Source organism: Crinia signifera, chromosome 11, assembly GCF_055691185.1.
Source record: "Crinia signifera chromosome 11, ASM5569118v1, whole genome shotgun sequence".
NCBI lineage: Eukaryota > Metazoa > Chordata > Amphibia > Anura > Myobatrachidae > Crinia > Crinia signifera.
Genome location: NC_139227.1, coordinates 31,262,526 through 31,282,467, shown reverse-complemented (window position 1 = coordinate 31,282,467; position 19,942 = coordinate 31,262,526). Strand labels below are relative to the sequence as shown.

At 45.6% G+C, this 19,942-nt stretch overlaps 1 protein-coding gene across 1 annotated transcript in view; it reads right to left on the bottom strand.

Moving 5' to 3' along the window:
• Window positions 1-1,558: 1,558 nt before the first annotated feature.
• The window catches only part of CFDP1 (chromatin remodeling protein CFDP1), a 55,914-nt gene continuing 37,530 nt past the window's right edge, over window positions 1,559-19,942 (bottom strand). Inside the window, exons 6-7 of the mRNA XM_083165153.1 lie at window positions 5,065-5,223; window positions 1,559-2,868 (exon numbers count right to left, since the gene is read on the bottom strand). Coding sequence (XP_083021279.1) covers window positions 2,778-2,868; window positions 5,065-5,223 — 250 coding nt within the window. The 3' untranslated portion in view covers window positions 1,559-2,777. The remainder of the gene's footprint in view (window positions 2,869-5,064; window positions 5,224-19,942) is intronic.

Here is a 19,942-nt window from a genome sequence, read left to right as displayed (position 1 = left end):
CCACAACTTCCTGTCCTGAGAGCTAGGGGATATGTGCAATCTACATGGAGAACATTTAGAAGTGAATAACCATTCTTCCTTCCATTAACCTGGGACAGCTCCCAACTGTACAGGACAGGAACGGGAGGAAATGCTGAACAGCTGCAACTCTGGTACAGAACAAAGCAGAACATGGGTATTGGGCCTGGTGATCACGCCAGGCCACCTCTAGTCCGCAACGTCAGCATGTGCCAAACGGGTCTTCTGTATAGGAAGCTGCACAGGTGGGAAATACAGACATCTGATTATACACACAAGGTAATACGGATGGTATAATGGTTAGGATTATTGCCTAATAGCACTGAAGTCATGGGCATGATTCCCACCATGGCCCTACTGTGTGGAGTTTGTATGTTCTCTCTATGATTGCATGCGTTTTCTTCAGGTACTCTGGATTAATCCCACAATCCAAAACCCTCCTGGTCGGTTGATTGGCCCAGGACAAAAAAAAAATGAACCATGGGCCAAGGGGATACGGTCACTAGGTCAACATGACTGAAGATCGACATGGGTTATTAGGTTGACACAAGCATTAGGTCAACATGGGGATGGTCGACATGAGGTTTTTCACTTTTTTTTTTTCGAAATATCGAGACAAAAGAAGTGAAAAACGCCATGTCGACCTAGTTGCAGTCTATCCTATGATCCATACCGGGTCCATGTGGTTCTTATCTGCCATCAAATTGTAATCTAATGAGACAAAAGTTATCTAGGATTAAATAGGATTATTTTTTTAATCAGTTATTAAAACTCACAACAAATTTCCGTTTTTCAGCTGATACGTAATACGTCCGGGCTATGCAAAACAGGGAGCGTTACCCAATCTCGGTGAGAAAGTACCAACCAATAAAGCTGCTCTCATTTTTCAAACACAGGGCCAGATGCACTAAGCTTCAAAAGTGATAAACTGGAGAGTGATAAACAACCAGCTTCTGCCAAACATTTTTCAAGCACAGTCTCTGACATGGCAGGTAGGAGCTGATTGGTTGGTTGTTTATCACTCTTCATTTTATCGCTCTTGAAGCGTAGTGCATCTGGCCCACAGCCTGTAAAATAACAGTTGGAAGCTAAAAGATTGGTACTTTATCGCTCTCCAAGTTTCGATAAATCTTCCCAAACATGTGGCCATAAATAAGATGTATTTGTTGGAGAAACGGAAGATGCACAATCGGAAGTGCCACACATTACTCCCGGGAAGCAGATCATTTTCTGATCATCTTTAGTAGGGGGAGTTCCAAGGTGGGGGCTATAAAAGACCAATATGCAGTAGGTTTAAATTATTTTATTGTACAATTCTTGTAATGTGCAATGGTTTAATAACACTCAGCTAAACAGTATTTATACCGTATTTGGTCTTAAGGTGCCCATACACGTTACAATTATTGTATCCAATATTGGATACAATATCGCATCTCGGTTTTGCGATAAGATGAGATCTAGTACAAAAAGTATGTGCTGCACATACATTTTGTACTAGATCTCATCTTATCGCAAAACCGAGATGCGATATTGTATCCAATATTGGATCCAATAATTGTAACGTGTATGGGCACCTTAAGAAAGGAAAATAACGGTTACAATTCGATTCTGCGTTTCGTCCTCAGATTATCTATAGATGGATGACTGTCCTGATATTACACGTTAAGAAGCCACAGGCACAACTCGTACAAACCTAGCAGCATTTAACCAAGATACAGGCGCTTAACAGATTCAATGTACCATGATCTCATGTAGCACCTACTCTATTAATATCGTAACGACCAAAGGCCTGATGCACTTTACGATTGGCTTTTACCATGATATTCAAAAAGCCAATCGTGTCCTTCGTATGTAATATCATTGCCATTTTATATTTCCGGCTAGGTAAATGTAGTCCCAGACGTATATAATCTTTTGTTATTTTGCATCTAGATCAATTTTATTCTTCCTATCATTAGCAATATAAATTCAATTTAAGTGAGATCTATGGATGTTTAAATTCAACCACCTGCACACACCCCCCCCCCCCCCCCCCCAAATTAAAAACTCCAACCCCACTGTTCTGCTGCAGCATGGTCATATACAGCACGCAGTGTAAGATAAACAAGTACTGATCCAATTTATGTGTAATGTGTTTTTTTTGTTCTATTTGCTCAGAGATGTAAGCAATGCCGATATTTACAGAGCGGAGCGAATATTGTCTAACTGTGGATGTCATGGTCGCACTGTGCCATAGAGTTGAGGATTTACTGACGGGCAGGAAGTGCTTGGGGGAGGTAACAGAGTGGCAGCACAAACGCAGGTGAGTCATAACCGTTTTCGGGCCTACAAATATGTCCAACATAGTAACATGATGCCAGCGTCTCACAACTCGCGTCCAATCTGTGCGACCGTAGGGTCACTCAGGGAGTCGATAGTGGGAGGATCGGAGACCACTGCTGCGTTATTGACAAAGATACGCGCGTTACCGTATTTTATAGTCCTTTAAGCCATTCAGCGGCAGAATGGGACTAATTCTGCTATATTCCGTTTTTTTTCTTTTTTAATTCAAAAACACACAAAAACATTTCAACATAAGTAAAAAATAAAATCCTGCAGAGCGTAAAAACCCAAAACGTTCCAAATACAGTCCCAATATACAGATTCTCAAACTTCGCTTTACCCGGAAGTGATTACCGCCCTGTTTTGCATCCTGTGCTTGGCTCGCCAACACCCAGAAAAACAGCCACCTGCAGCGTTTCGGTACCGGTTGGTAAAATCTACGGCTTCATATTTTTAAGTCTGATTTCTCGCTCCCGTTCGAATTGTCGGTAATCTACTCTTTCCAAGAAGGCTTTCCTCTCGATGTACCTGGAAAGTGTACAGGAAATCTTATTAGAACAGCAGTCATTACATTATGGAGGTTATTCTGATTCACTTAGAAAGGCACAATGAGTCTCTAATGGACAAAACCAAGTGCACTGCAGGGGGGCAGATGTAACATGTGCAGAGAGAGTTATATTTGGGTGTTTTATTGTTTCTGTGCAAGGTAAATACTGGCTGCTTTATTTTTACACTGCAATATAGATATCAATTTGAAGTACACCCCCCACCCAAATCTAACTCTCTCTGCACATGTTACATCAGCCCCACCTGCAGTGCACATGGTTTTGTCCATTAGAGAGCGATAGTGCCTTTCCATCAGAATAACCCCCTAGGTACTAAATAATTTATTCAGTGCAGATGTTGTCGTCTAGCGTCAGAAGCCGCCGCTACACCAAAAACAGTAATGGCTACAGTAATAATGGTCATCTGTGTTACAAGCAGTGTTACAGGACGGCTTCATACAGCGCATGGAGGAAACCTCTCTCAATGCATGTAAATAATTAAGAGAAGATGCCTCGCAGCATCCGTGAGTGTTACATAAGAGCTGGTGCCAAGAGTACGGCAGTAACCTCCCCCTCAGGCAAGAAAAGGCCAGCAAGTACAAGTGCGTGCTGACTCAGGGCATCCCTGGCACCCGAGCAAGCTGTACCGTGCTCAATGGAGGAGCAGTGCCAACTGCTAACACAGCATGATCATGTGCCAGGGGAAGGCTAGCTGTCTCCTCTGTGTAGTTAATAGGTGACAGTTCCCATTATTATTATAAACTCAGTTTTTGTATTGTACTAGATCAGTGGTTCTCAAACTGAGGGTCCATACACACTGGGCGATTATGCCCAGCGTATATGGACAGCGATGACCGCCGCCATCGCTGGGGGGGAAAGCCGCTCAGTGCATACACACTGATCCACTTTCCCCCTGCCTGGCGCTGTCAGCATAGCCGTCCACAAAGCCGCTCAGCTGCTAGTAATAGAAGCAGATGGACGGCCGACAGGCAGCATTTCATTCCCTACCTCCCACTAGGGCGTGGAGGGAGAATATAATACTGTGCCTGAAGCATGGCGAGCTCATCGTGCCAAGCAGGGGGACGCGGTGCACTGTCCATGTCCAAATTAGGGACAAAAAAAAAAAAAAGTGTAAAACTCATGTCGACCATCCCATTGTAAACCTAATGCTTGTGTTGACCTTTCGACCTTATGTAAGTTGACCCCATGGCCATGCCCCACCACCTCCATGGTTTACTGTATGTGCTCTACACTCTGGCATCAGATGTTCTCCTGATAACTGATCTGCAGAGGTTTATCACATGCGTCTGCTGCAGGAGCACAGCATTGTGCGGGGTGTCCAGTCACCTGACTATACAGTGTATTACAGGCATTCCCAGCCACGGTCCTCAAGGCACACCAACAGTGCAGGTTCTAGTGATAGCCAGGCTTCAGCACAGGTGACTTAATTAGTACCTGAGTGATTCTGATTAAACCAGGCATGTCGAAACTACGGCCCTCCAGCTGTTGTGAAACTACAAGTCCCATCATGCCTTGCCACAGTTTTGCTATTAGGGAATGCTAAAACTATAGCAAGGCATGCTGGGATGTGTAACAACATCTGGAGGGCCACAGTTTGGACATGCCTGGACTAAACCATCTGTGCTGAAGCCTGGATATCACTAAAACCTGCACTGTTGGTGTGCCTTGAGGACCGTGGTTGGGAATGCCTGGTGTACTAGGACCAGGGTAAGGTTTATGGGGGCCTGAGTTTAGCTAATTTGTGGGGGTCACTATCAATACAATTGCCAATAAGATCTGCCGTATGTGGTTATTAAAAGTACCATGTGTAAATACATCCAGCACCACAAGTGTTTTATGCTGCTGTGAAATAGATGCACGTGCACCCCCCCCCCCCCCCCCCCCCCCCTAGCGTGTGGTGCCTGTGGGTGACCGCTCTGGCTGCCCTATTATTAATCCGGCTCTGACTCCCGTTAGCATGACGTAATATCTGCCTGTGGGGCTAATTTGCATATTGTTCCACGGCTGAATTAATGCCCCCTACAAAAAGGCAAAAAAGTGACAGGGTCTATACTTAAAACAATCAAACATGGGCCGACTGGAGACCCCCAACTCCAGCTGCATCGCCTGCCTGAAACCTGCCTCTCTCTGCAGGCACAACGTTGGCGGATGTCCTTACCCATCTTTGCCCCGGTTGTGGGTAGCCAACTCTTCTCCAATCCCCTCTTGATCTTTAAAGGTTTCCCAATCCAGCTTGGACTTCTCCAGTGTGCTCATTTTCTGCTTCTTGGAGCCCAATTTTCCCAGAATGCTGCCGACGCCCCCTGGTCTCTTCACACTGCAGCAGCACAGAGGAAACAGGAGGGTCAGCTATATACAGCCTCATAAGGAATCAAGAAGATTGTAACGCAAATGATAATTGGGCAGGGTGCAACCCATTGCCAATGTTGACATAATTGCAATATTATTATTAAACATACATCTGCCTATGTATACTTGTGCATTGGAAGTGCCGGACATTTTGCTGTTAAAATATATATATATAATATTAAAAAGCTAAAGCTTTGAAACGTTGATCACTATACTGTATGTGAGTCTGTGTAATTTATTACATCCGTCAATCTGGCCTCTATATATGGTACCCACCAGCTGGGTACAATCACAGCAGCAGCAACGGAATTCCGGCATACCAAGATACACTAGAGCAGGGGTAGCCAACCCTAGTCCTCGAGAGCTACCAACAGTTCACATTTTCCAGACAACCTAGCTGCTGCACAGCTGCACTCATTAATCACTGACACATTTTAAAAGATCCACAGATGGAGCTAATTAGCTCACTTGTGATTCTGTGCGGAGACCTGCAAAACATGCACTGTTGGTAGCTCTCGAGGACTAGGGTTGGCTACCCCAGCACTAGAGGCCACTCGACAGACCAAGTTACTCCCTTGTGTGCTAAAAGATGTCCCTCCCAACAGAAAGCGAATGAAAGCAATTTTTGCAGGGACACTTATCGGTTTCAAACTTGCTGGATATGGAGAGAGGGAGCTGTGAAGACTGAGATTGGAGGTAGGAGCAGATAGGGACTGGGGGTGGGGTGAAGAGTTTGTGTGTAAAAGAACTGTGACAGTATAAAGTGAAAAGGAAAAACTGTCACAGCTCAAAGTGAACGTACATTGCAGAAGCCGTCATTCTGATAGGCTTTTAACTAGTTTTAAGTATAATGTACCACTAGGGAAGCCAATCCCGGGATTCGGGATTGAAAAATGCTCAATCCCAGGATTCCCGGGATTGGATTCCCTAATAATAAAAAGCACCCTGGCCGCCCGCATATTTACTTACATTTGTCCGGGAGCCGGGTTGATGAGTGGGCGGGTGGGAGGGCTGCTGGCTTGCCGGGTTGGTAGGCGGGCTCCTACGGCGGGGTGGCCGGGAGCTGGGAAGGCTGGGTGGGATGTGCCCTGCGCGACCTCTGACCTCGTCACGCAGCACTGCGGGGTATGGGAGAAGCCGGGCAGCGTCTGAGTGCTCAGACGCTGCCTGGCATTAGACTGTGTGCAGTCTAATTCCGAAATCCCGGGATTGGAAACTACAATCCCGGGATTTAAATCCCGGCATTTTGGGGGCCAAATCCCAGGATCCCGCCTATCCCCGGATTGGCCACCCTAGGTACCACGTACGGTAATGCAGCAGGAGGTGTCCAGTAGAAGTAGATGCCTCCTGCACACATTCGTGATTTAGTGCTGAGGCTACACCATCGGCTGGCTGAATAACCGTGAGGTGAAAAAGTTTTGAAAAAATCCCCCAAAACGCATATAAACCTTTTAATGTATTGACCACAGCGATGTCAATCTTTTGAACATATTGAACATCTGTATGTTGACCATATGACCGTCAACCTAGACATCGGAATACGCACTTCATCATAAGTAACATTCCCTGAAGCTCCCACAGCAGGCAGGAAGCAGCCGTCAGATTACAGCGGCACCATAGATATCACAGGAAGTCCATCTCAGCTACACCAGACAATACAGCTTTCCGTAACCACAGCAGTGACAGCACGCATTTCACCATGGCAACAGTAGATAACGCATGAAATATAAGAACATAGGAGCAGGTGCAGAAATGGCTGCAAGATCTTCTCTCCTTTCTTGCCCGAATGCATGAGATGTGCACTCAGAAGGATAAGAGAGACATTATGGTGCAATAGGTTTTTAATAAAAACAGGATAAAATAAAACGACATCAGAGATAGGATCAAAGGACTCTCACCATGTACATTGGTCTACAGAGAAATTGCAGAAATTGTGTGTCCACAAGCCGACCGGTTTCGATACAAAGTATCTTTCTCAAGGCATCCCTCTCATCCTGAGTGCACATCTCACCCATTTGGGCAAGAAAGGAGAGAGGAATCCATTGGTGGAAACTATATTCCCCCCAATCAAGCGTTTAGGTCTAGATTGTTAGTAGACCTAAGATTCTGGTACGAGTTGAGAACCATGTTGTCCTGTATTTTTATGTTAATGTGTTACAGTATTACACTAATTTTCTTTTCTCTCTTGTTTGGGGGTTAATTACATCCAACAAGAGAAAGAAATCATCATTCATATCGCTCTGGGTGGTATTGTATGGTTTCGATTGAAGTGGTTCTTCTTGTCTGCTAGGTATCCCTAAGCTGCTTTAAGTGCATGATCAATTCGTCTGGAACTTTTTCATTGTAATTAATGTCCAGATCTGACAGACCTGCTGCACATGAATGCAGTGTGGGAGAAGCTATCTGTCATCCTAGCTACAGCAGAGGTATCAGCCCAACGTGTGGCCCTATGCCTTGACAGGGACCCTTTTATACGAGTGACTATTATTACAGTACACAGCTCCCCCGTACACCTGGTCCCAGGTGAACTATAGTGATAGGTACACACTTAAGGAGCAGATAGGCAGTACAGCATAGCTAGCACAAGCAGTCACACATCTATACAGCAGAAACACAGTGCAGAGATAAGGAAAATCGGTACTCTTTACCTAGCACGGCGCCCACGATTTTGATCGTGGGCATCGCAGGTAAAAAAATCGCGGGCATTGAATGCACTAAAAATCGGGTGCGACGCGACCGACGCGATGCCCGCGATTTCCCATAGGGAACAATGTTAAATGTCTCAATTGACCCGATTTTCATGTTCAATGCCTCAATTGACCCGATTTTCATGTTCAATGCCTCAATTGACACGATTTTTCCATAGGAAACAATGTTAAATGGCCCACAGAGGCCAAATAGCCACCCTGAAGTGTGAAATGGCCCCCACAATTGTTAACGCCACCCCACGATCAACGTCAACCCGAAGCGTGGCGAGCGCAGCGAGTCCGCGAGGGGCGGCGGTACACGTCCTACGACCTTTTCTATACCCCCACTATCCACGTCGGCGTGGAGTTTAGAATAGAATAGTGTGGCGAGCGCAGCGAGCCACCGAGCCCAAAGCGTGGCGAGCGTAGCGTGCCCCGCGAGGGGACGCGGATACCTTCACAGGTAAACGCGTCCCTTCACGGGCTTCACAGGTATCCGCGTCCGCTCGCCACGCTTCGGGGGCTCGCTGCGCTCACCACACTATTTTATTCTCAACTCCACACCGACGTGGATAGTGGGGGTATGAAAAGGTCGTAGGACGCGTACCGCTGCGCTCGCCACGCTTCGGGTTCACGTTGATCGTGGGGTGGCGTTAACAATTGTGGGGGCCATTTCACACTTCAGGGTGCCTATTTGGCCTCTGTGGGCCATTTAACATGGTTTCCTATGGAAAAATCGGGTCAATTGAGGCATTGAACAGGAAAATCAGGTCAATTGAGACATTTAACATTGTTCCCTATGGGAAATCGCGGGCATCGCGTCGGTCGCGTCGCACCCGATATTTTAGTGCATTCAATGCCCGCGATGGGCGCCGTGATAAGTAAAGAGTACCGGAAAATCTACTGCCATTTAGACACATTTATACGGTGACAGTGTGAGAGGTAAGTGACATTAGCACACGCAATGAGAAAGCAGGAATAGGTATGTATGTCTGCGGTCACCAATATCATAAGAGGTGCGCTGTTATACAAAGTCGCCCTACAAGACTGGAAATGTAGATCCCTATACGGTTACATTGCTCCCTTGGCACTACACCTGATTTATATGGAAAACTAGTTATTTGGTGTGTTTTAAATAATGTGCATCTTAGCAATGCTATTCAATTGTTGCTCCATTCAGATGTGATTGTACCCTCCCATGATGGTGGGCAAGAACTGGAGAAAAGTCCCTAATTTGGGTGCCACTACTGTTTCGGCAGCGCACACAACAGTGTAGAAGGGATTTGCGGCTTTACGCTGGCAAAGAAACAATTGAATCTCTCCCCAAAACATTTATCATTATCACATAATACCGCCTTGGAAGCAGCACGAGGGACAGTTCCTGAACTCTGCTTCTGCGCTCGTCTGCTTCCCCCTCTGCTGCTTCTGTGCCATGTCAGGCAGGCTTAGCAAATAGCAGGAATGATAATGAGGACTGTCTCCCTGCAATGCAACACTGCGCTGCCCTCCGTGTTATCCCTGAATTGTACTTGCCCTTGATCCACGCTTGAAGCTAACATTTTATTGCTGTGCCTGCACGCAACTGGCGAATATTTAATTCACATTGCAGATGAAGGAAACAACTGAAGCAGAAACACCTACATAACTGCAGTCTGCTAACCTAGAACCATGTATATAGAGGCCGGTGTTTCTGGACAAGTATACAACACGAGCTAATGTTCTGCTGCTTTTACATAGAGACATACAATATGACGGCAAGTAAGAACCACCATCTGGTCTGCCCTCATACACTTACACACTAGGGTTCAGGTTTGTGGGGAGCCAGTTAACGCATCAATATATGATTGGAGCATGGGAGGAACCCGGAGTATCCGGAGGAAACCCACTCAAGCACAGGGACGATATACAAACTCCACACAGTTAGAGCCGTAATGGGAGACCAGCCCATGGCCTCAGTGCTATGAGGCAGTAATGATGATTATTACACCATCTGTACATTTAGTTATATAATTATGGACTCAGTGACCGACATTAAGGGCCTAATTCAGGTTGGCTCACTAAGCAGCGGTTGTTCGCTGCCTAACGAGCCCTTAAACGCCGCAGAATTCTCTCGGTACCATGTGAGAGGACGTACGCAAAACACATTCCCTTGCACGCCCAGCATTTTTATGGGGACACCCATAAAAGGCTGGGCGTTCCCCTGTTGCCGCCCCCTACACGTCACCAGCCCTCCTGCCCCACAGTGAACGGCCCACAAGTGTGCAACTCACTAAAGCCGTTTGCACATGTGCAATCCCCAACCAATGGGGTTGGGGCCAAATTCAGATCGCACTGAGCGATTCTGAATCGGCTCCCAAGTGTGTGTGTGTGTGTGTGTGTGGTGGTGGTGGTGGGGGGGCGAAGGGCTCCCCGTGTTGTGTGTCAGGTCCAATCATTTCAAAGAAGAGCTAGTTGATAAATTGGGCTCTGTTTCAAGCGGAACTGGAATAAACATGATACAGTAGACGTGGGACAGTAGACGTGGAGAAGGACTCACGATAGTGCGCACTTCGCCATGTCTTCTGATCTAAAGATATCACCAGGGACACAACGCTTCTGAATGATATTTTGCACAATTGTGCGCCATATTGCTGAGTGTGTACAGGTCGATGATGTATCATTACATCGTCATCCCTTCGCGCGCCAGCCACATCGTCTAGTGTGTACCCAGCTTAACTGTACGAGCTGTGATTGTCTTCAGGCATACAGAGATTATACAGTACATGAGAGGAGTGGCGGAATGCATTACCAGTAAAATGTGGTGCTTCCTTCATTGACCCTTATTGGAGAGACCTGATTTTACACACATGCGCAGTAGAGGTAGAATACACATGATGCAAGTACAGGTGTGCAGAACAGGGGGGTTATTCTGGTTAGCATTACAAGCTGTGAAGCTCGCAGCTTACCGAGCACCTGTGACTTCGGCCTGCTGAAAACCCTCTACCCCGCCACCGAATCCCTGCGTTAACATGCGAGGGGATAGGTAACTAAGACACGTCCCCTCACACGTCTCCACTGCAGGAGAAATCATTCGATGGTCGGTGACTTAATTGCGAGCGCCGGGACGACATCGGAGGAAGGTTCCTGTCATCCTCTGACGTCAGCCGTCTGAACCAAGCCATCCTCCCACCGCGGTGATGGTGACACCCACGAAACACTGAGTGTTCCCATGGGTGACCCTCCTGTCCCCACTGCCATGTGCCCCGACCCCTGCAAATGCCTCGGTGACTATGCAAGTCTCCAAAGCCGTTTGCATAATATACCATGTGCAGAGCCCTAAACATCTGAACGGGGCCGATTGTGTCCCGTTCCGAACGGACATATGATAGAGACAGATAAACAGAATCAAACTGAACCGATGTCACAGGCAGACAGATGATATTAGCAGAACACCTTTTAATTGTGTCGACCCTTAGTCAGAGTTGACCTAGACCATGTCAAACTTCTTCATGCGTCGGCCTATTGCCAATCGACGGGATACCCAGGAGATCAGAGCGTAGTGGGAGTGTCAGTGGTGGGGGGACGCAGTTTCGTGGGCCCCTTCAGGACCATGGCTGACAACCGCCAGCTTTAAATAACCAAAAGAACATGATGCACTCTGGCAGGCGAGAGATAGAACATGATCCAAGTACCACAGAACACGGCACCGGAGCAGCCTCACTCTTCTTACAGGAGTCTGAATGAAGCAACACAAAAAAATTACATAGAAATATACCAGCTCTGCACACTGCAGAACCACAGAAACGCACAATGTGGTTTTTCTTTCCTCAGATGAATTCTGTAAGCATAAATACAGACGACCTTTGCAAATAATTGTATTTACAGATGAATGTCACGCTGACTGAGCCCATTCTCTGCTCTGCTGTAGGAGGCTTCCAGCCAGAAGGGGATGTTGCTATTGTAATCTCTGGCTTTTCTGCTTACCACTGAGATCAACAGCACCATCTATGGGTACAGAGCAGTTACTGCAGTACCCGCTCAGCTGGAATGCTGCAAAAGCAATGTATTAAAGGGATGCCAGAATAAAGCCTTTTTCTCTTTATTCAGTATAAGAGTAGCATCTACTAATAAAGGTTACAAAATAAAAAATTCTATTGATTTCAATAGATCAAATGAGAAGCCACTGAGACGGATATAATAAAGGGCCTGGTTCTGATATGTAATGTAGTGCACAGCCAGGGGAAAGTGGAAGCACAGTACTGTATAACTAATATAGGAGGCTTCTGTAGGAAAAAGACGCCTCCTGCGATCAATGTGCGCCATCGTATCACCATCTTAACCATCTACAGCAGAATACTCAGACTGGCCGTTAGAACCCCTCTGCCAGGTGCAGGATGCTTGCGTCAGGTGACGCAGACCCTGGGTTTTGTAGAACAGTGCCAGTTACTGCCCCCCAAGCAATGCAGCATGATACCCATGCTAAGGAGGACTGGAAGTGACTCATTGCCCATATGCAGAACTGACAGAAATGCAAATCCGTCCCAAAGATGTGGATATTTCGGAGAACCAATCTAGACAGGGCTACAGCAGGGGCTGGTCCCTGGGAGCAGAAAGATCTACTATAGTGTGCTCCAGTACATACTGGCAATGGCAAACCTCAGTACCTCTCTAAAAGCCTCAGACGAAATCTCCAAATTTAAGATTAATTTGGAAAAGAGAGGAGGCTTAGGATTCGGCTGCAGGGGAGTGGGAGTTGGGGTTATGCACTAATGCAGTGCCTCCCAAGCTGGGGTACATGTGCCCCTGGGGGAACACTGCAGAACAGTTGGCGGTACTTGAAAATAATATTGCTAATGGAGATAGAAGAGGAAGCAGTCTCCCGTTGGTGTGGAGATGATCCACGTTGCATCACTTCCGGTTCCGTCTGCAGCACCATCAGCATCTCCTTGTACTTTTTCTTGACCAGCAAACCCACATGGAGACACCCGCCCTGCCCTCAGACATCAGCAATCATCTTCCCCGAGCTGACACGGGTGGAAAAAGCAGTGGCATTAATCCTACAGGCGTTAGCGGGAACCCCAGAGAGAGTACACAGCCAGCAGCCAGACACAGAGGGACCGGATTCCTGACCGCACACTACTACTCCGTACTATAAGGACATGCATACCGCTCACTTCCACTCCACTCATAGGTACTGTGGATATTTCAAATTGAGAAGACGGGTTACTCATAAATGAAAACCCGGTACTTATGTAATATCTGGGCTCCCGTTTTTCTTATGAGACCGCGTCCCCTCGCGGGGCTCGCCAGGCTTCGGGCACGGTGGCTCGCCACACTATATAAAATCAACTCCATGCGTAGTTGGATAGTAGGGGTATGAAAAAATGGGGTGCATTTAACATGGGAGCCCAGATAATACATAAGTACCGAAAAGCCTAATTCAGGGGTACGGGAGAGAAACAAGGTTGGGAACCGCCACATTAATGGATTGCTGGGTATGGGAGTGGAGGTTAGAGTTATGCAGTAGGGCAAGGGTTCCCCAACGCAGTCCACAAGGCACTCCTAACAGTCTAGGTTTTACGTAATACCAGGTGACATACGTAGTACCTCAGTCAATTTCATTTAACTATCTTTGCTGAGCCATGAATATACTTAAAACCTGGACCATTGGAGGTGCCATGAGGACCACGTTTGGGAACCTCTGCACTAGGGGGAGGGTTTGGATAATAGAACACTTACAGGAACAGTGGAGCATCACCGGATCAGTGCCATAAGCCACTGGAGATGCTCTTGTTGCTGAAACCAGGTGGGTGACCAGCCACCAAGGTCATTAGGTCAACATTCATCCGTGTAGACATAATGACTGTCCAGAGAATTTACAAGGAAGATGTTGGCCACACCCGGGTGTCACCCTTCCAGGCTCCTCAGCAGTGACAGGAGCCAGGCGCTGCAGTGTAACATTATCCTGCAGCATTCGGCTCCTGTCACTGAGAAGGAGCCAGCAGTGCAGCCACTAGTCTGCGGGGGACAGCCCAGCATGTCTGGAAATACTAGGCACTTCCCCAGAGTGATGTAACCAGAGGGGCTTCCAGCGAGGCCACACCCTATCAGTTGGATACCCCCCAAATTCTCATTTTGGGTTTGATACACTTTCCATTATAATGTAACCCTTCCATCTTGGGTAGCTCCAACTTATGCACCTCTGTGTACACCTGCTCCCCTCTGACCCATCATCAGTCTGACGTCAGCAATAACTAGCATAAAACCACACTGGCTTAGTACAAACTTGGGGCTAAAGGGTTACGTTTACTAAGTGGTGGGCGCTTTTCTGTACACTTAAGCCAGAAATCTAAAATGCCATTAAAATAAAAAGCAAAACATTTGCTGGTAATAGCATTATCATTCCAGCTTATCTCTGTGCCGAGCAGCACCCATGGCTTAGTACATTTATCCCCTAGGACAGGGGTGTGGAACCTTTCCGCCCTCCAGCTGTTGTTGAACTACACATACCAGCATGCCCTGCTACAGTTTTGCTATTTGGCCATGCTAAAAATGTTGCAGGGCATGCTGGGATGTGTAGTTCAACAGCTGGAGAGCCAAAGGTTCCCTATCCCTACCTTAGGGGTAAATTTACAAAGATGGAAATTCTATTGACGCCAAGTTGTAGCCGATAGCAACACTGGGGTAAATTTACGAAGTTCTATTGTAGATAGGATGTTGCTATGGGCAACCAATCAGATTCTACTTCTTAATTATTTAGCGCCTTCCAGAACATAATAGATCCCATCTTCAATAGAACGCCTATCTTAGTAAATATACCACTCAATGTCTATTTGTGAGCCGCAGATGGGGGTGCGAGTGCATCCTGTGGAATGCGTGCTCCTGCATACACACACCATGAAAGGTAATGGTAGCTGCTCCGACTCTATGGAACTCACTTCCCCACACAGTTCGAGAGACCCCCACTCTAGAACCCTTCAAATACAGACTCAAGACTTTCCTGTTTACTCAAGAATTTCCGTAATTCCTTTAACCCCTTCCTGACAGAGCCAGTTTTTGCGTTCCTGACAGAGCCCTTTTTTTCAAATCTGACATGTATCACTTAAGTGGGGATAACTTTTTTTTGCTTTTACTTATCCCAGTGATTTTGAGATTGTTTTTTCGTGACACATTGTACTTCAAATTAGTGGTAAATTTGGGTCGATACAGTCTGTGTTTTTTTGTGAAAAATACCAAAATGTCGTAAAAAAATGGAAAATTTAGCAATTTGCAAAATGTTAAATTTTCTGCTTGTGAGACAAATAATCATACCACTCAAAATAGTTAATAACTAACATAGACCATATGTCTACTTTATGTTTCCATCATTATTTCAACTTCCTTTTAATTTTTTTGGACACTAGGAGGCTTACAATATGAATAGCAAATTCTCAAATTTTCAAGAAAATTTCAAACACTGATTTTTTTAGGGACCAGTTCAGTTCTGATGTGACTTTGAGGGACTTGTATGTGAGACACCCCCATAAATGATACCATTTCAAAAACTGCACCCCTCACAGTATTCAAAACAGCATTTTGGAAGTTTGTTAACCCTTTAGGTGTTTCACAGGAATTAAAACAAAGTGTAGGTGAAATTTCAAAATTTCATTTTTTTTGCAGATTTGCAATTTTAATACATTTTTCTAAGGAACACAGTACATTTTACTAGAGAAATGTGACTAAAAATTGATTCCCCCAATTCTTTTGTTTTCATAAATATCCTATATGTGGCCCTAGTGTGCACGTTGACCAAACCACAGGCTTCATAATAGAAGGAGCACCTACTTGATTTTGGAGCCTCCTTTTTATGAGATTATTTTTTAGGCACCATGTAGGTTTCTAGGCACCATAAGATGCTAAAATTTAGGAACCCCCCCACGAGTGACCCCATTTTGCAAACTACACCCCTCAGGGAATTCATCTAGGGGTATAGTGTACATTTCAAACCCCCAGGGGTTTCACCAATTGTGGTACAACTGGGCAGTGAAAATGAAAAATTAATTTTTTTACACAAAAATGCAGTTCTGGCTCCAAATTTTTCATTTTCACAAGGAGTGAAGGAGAAAAAGCACCCCAAAATCTGTGCCCCAATTTCTCCCGAGTACGGCAATGCCTCACATGTGACCAAAAAATACCATTTGGGTGCATGGCAGGACTCAGAAGGGAAGGAGTGATTTTTGGATTTTGCAGCTCAGATTCTGGTGGAATTTTGGTGGGTGCTATGTTGCATTAGCAAGACCCCCCAAGCACCAATACAGTGGAACCCCCCCACAAGTGACCCCATTTTGCAAACTACACCCCTCAGGGAATTCATCTAGGGGTATAGTGTATATTTCAAACCCCCAGGGGTTTCACCAATTTTGATACAACTGGGCAATGAAAATGAAAAATTACATTTTTTTACACAAAAATGCAGTTCTGGCTCAAAATTTTTCATTTTCAGAAGGTAAGAAGGAGAAAAAGCACCCCAAAATCTGTGCCCCAATTTCTCCCGAGTACGGCAATGCCTCACATGTGACCAAAAAATACCATTTGGGTGCATGGCAGGACTCAGAAGGGAAGGAGTGATTTTTGGTGGTGGAATGTTGGTGGGTGCTGTCGCATTAGCAAGACCCCCAAAGCACCAATACAGTGGAACCCCCCCACAAGTGACCCCATTTTGCAAACTACACCCCTCAGGGAATTCATCTAGGGGTATAGTGTATATTTCAAACCCCCAGGGGTTTCACCAATTTTGATACAACTGGGCAGTGAAAATGAAAAATTACATTTTTTTACACAAAAATGCAGTTCTGGCTCAAAATTTTTCATTTTCAGAAGGTAAGAAGGAGAAAAAGCACCCCAAAATCTGTGCCCCAATTTCTCCCGAGTACGGCAATGCCTCACATGTGACCAAAAAATACCATTTGGGTGCATGGCAGCACTCAGAAGGGAAGGAGTGATTTTTGGATTTTGCAGCTCAGATTCTGGTGGAATGTTGGTGGGTGCTATGTTGCATTAGCAAGACCCCCCAAGCACCAATACAGTGGAACCCCCCCACAAGTGACCCCATTTTGCAAACTACACCCCTCAGGGAATTCATCTAGGGGTATAGTGTATATTTCAAACCCCCAGGGGTTTCACCAATTTTGATACAACTGGGCAGTGAAAATGAAAAATTAAATTTTTTTACACAAAAATGCAGTTCTGGCTCAAAATTTTTCATTTTCAGAAGGTAAGAAGGAGAAAAAGCACCCCAAAATCTGTGCCCCAATTTCTCCCGAGTACGGCAATGCCTCACGTGTGACCAAAAAATACCATTTGGGTGCATGGCAGGACTCAGAAGGGAAGGAGTGATTTTTGGATTTTGCAGCTCAGATTCTGGTGGAATTTTGGTGGGTGCTATGTTGCATTAGCAAGACCCCCCAAGCACCAATACAGTGGAACCCCCCCACAAGTGACCCCATTTTGCAAACTACACCCCTCAGGGAATTCATCTAGGGGTATAGTGTATATTTCAAACCCCCAGGGGTTTCACCAATTTTGATACAACTGGGCAATGAAAATGAAAAATTACATTTTTTTACACAAAAATGCAGTTCTGGCTCAAAATTTTTCATTTTCAGAAGGTAAGAAGGAGAAAAAGCACCCCAAAATCTGTGCCCCAATTTCTCCCGAGTACGGCAATGCCTCACATGTGACCAAAAAATACCATTTGGGTGCATGGCAGGACTCAGAAGGGAAGGAGTGATTTTTGGATTTTGCAGCTCAGATTCTGGTGGAATTTTGGTGGGTGCTATGTCGCATTAGCAAGACCCCCCAAGCACCAATACAGTGGAACCCCCCCACAAGTGACCCCATTTTGCAAACTAAACCCCTCAGGGAATTCATCTAGGGGTATAGTGTACATTTCAAACCCCCAGGGGTTTCACCAATTTTGATACAACTGGGCTGTGCAAATGAAAAATTACATTTTTTACACAAAAATGCAGTTCTGGCTCAAAATTTTTCATTTTCATAAGGTATGAAGGAGAAAAAGCACCCCAAAATCTGTGCCCCAATTTCTCCCGAGTATGGCAATGCCTCATATGTGACCAAAAAATACCAGTTGGGTGCATGGCAGGACTCAGAAGGGAAGGAGTGATTTTTGGTGGTGGAATGTTGGTGGGTGCTATGTCGCATTAGCAAGACCCCCAAAGCACCAATACAGTGGAACCACCCCACAAGTGACCCCATTTTGCAAACTACACCCCTCAGGGAATTCATCTAGGGGTATAGTGTACATTTCAAACCCCCAGGGGTTTCACCAATTTTGATACAACTGGGCAGTGAAAATGAAAAATTACATTTTTTACACAAAAATGCAGTTCTGGCTCAAAATTTTTCATTTTCAGAAGGTATGAAGGAGAAAAAGCACCCCAAAATCTGTGCCCCAATTTCTCCCGAGTACGGCAATGCCTCATGTGTGACCAAAAAGTGGCAGGACTCAGAAGGGAAGGAGTGATATTTGGATTTTGCAGCACAAATTCTGGTGGAATGTTGGTGGGTGCTATGTCGCATTAGCAAGACCCCCAAAGCACCAATACAGTGGAACCACCCCACAAGTGACCCCATTTTGCAAACTACACCCCTCAGGGAATTCATCTTGGGGTATAGTGTACATTTCAAACCCCCAGGGGTTTCACCAATTTTGATACAACTGGGCAGTGAAAATGAAAAATTACATTTTTTTACACAAAAATGCAGTTCTGGCTCAAAATTTTTCATTTTCAGAAGGTATGAAGGAGAAAAAGCACCCCAAAATCTGTGCCCCAATTTCTCCCGAGTACGGCAATGCCTCATGTGTGACCAAAAAGTGGCAGGACTCAGAAGGGAAGGAGTGATATTTGGATTTTGCAGCACAAATTCTGGTGGAATGTTGGTGGGTGCTATGTCGCATTAGCAAGACCCCCAAAGCACCAATACAGTGGAACCACCCCACAAGTGACCCCATTTTGCAAACTACACCCCTCAGGGAATTCATCTAGGGGTATAGTGTACATTTCAAACCCCCAGGGGTTTCACCAATTTTGATACAACTGGGCAGTGCAAATGAAAAATTACATTTTTTTACACAAAAATGCAGTTCTGGCTCAAAATTTTTCATTTTCAGAAGGTAAGAAGGAGAAAAAGCACCCCAAAATCTGTGCCCAAATTTCTCCCGAGTACGGCAATGCCTCACATGTGACCAAAAAATACCATTTGGGTGCATGGCAGGACTCAGAAGGGAAGGAGTAATTTTTGGTGGTGGAATGTTGGTGGGTGCTATGTCGCATTAGCAAGACCCCCAAAGCACCAATACAGTGGAACCCCCCCACAAGTGACCCCATTTTGCAAACTACACCCCTCAGGGAATTCATCTAGGGGTATAGTGTATATTTCAAACCCCCAGGGGTTTCACCAATTTTGATACAACTGGGCAGTGAAAATGAAAAATTACATTTTTTTACACAAAAATGCAGTTCTGGCTCAAAATTTTTCATTTTCAGAAGGTAAGAAGGAGAAAAAGCACCCCAAAATCTGTGCCCCAATTTCTCCCGAGTACGGCAATGCCTCACATGTGACCAAAAAATACCATTTGGGTGCATGGCAGGACTCAGAAGGGAAGGAGTGATTTTTGGATTTTGCAGCTCAGATTCTGGTGGAATGTTGGTGGGTGCTATGTTGCATTAGCAAGACCCCCCAAGCACCAATACAGTGGAACCCCCCCACAAGTGACCCCATTTTGCAAACTACACCCCTCAGCGAATTCATCTAGGGGTATAGTGTATATTTCAAACCCCCAGGGGTTTCACCAATTTTGATACAACTGGGCAGTGAAAATGAAAAATTACATTTTTTTACACAAAAATGCAGTTCTGGCTCAAAATTTTTCATTTTCAGAAGGTAAGAAGGAGAAAAAGCACCCCAAAATCTGTGCCCCAATTTCTCCCGAGTACGGCAATGCCTCATGTGTGACCAAAA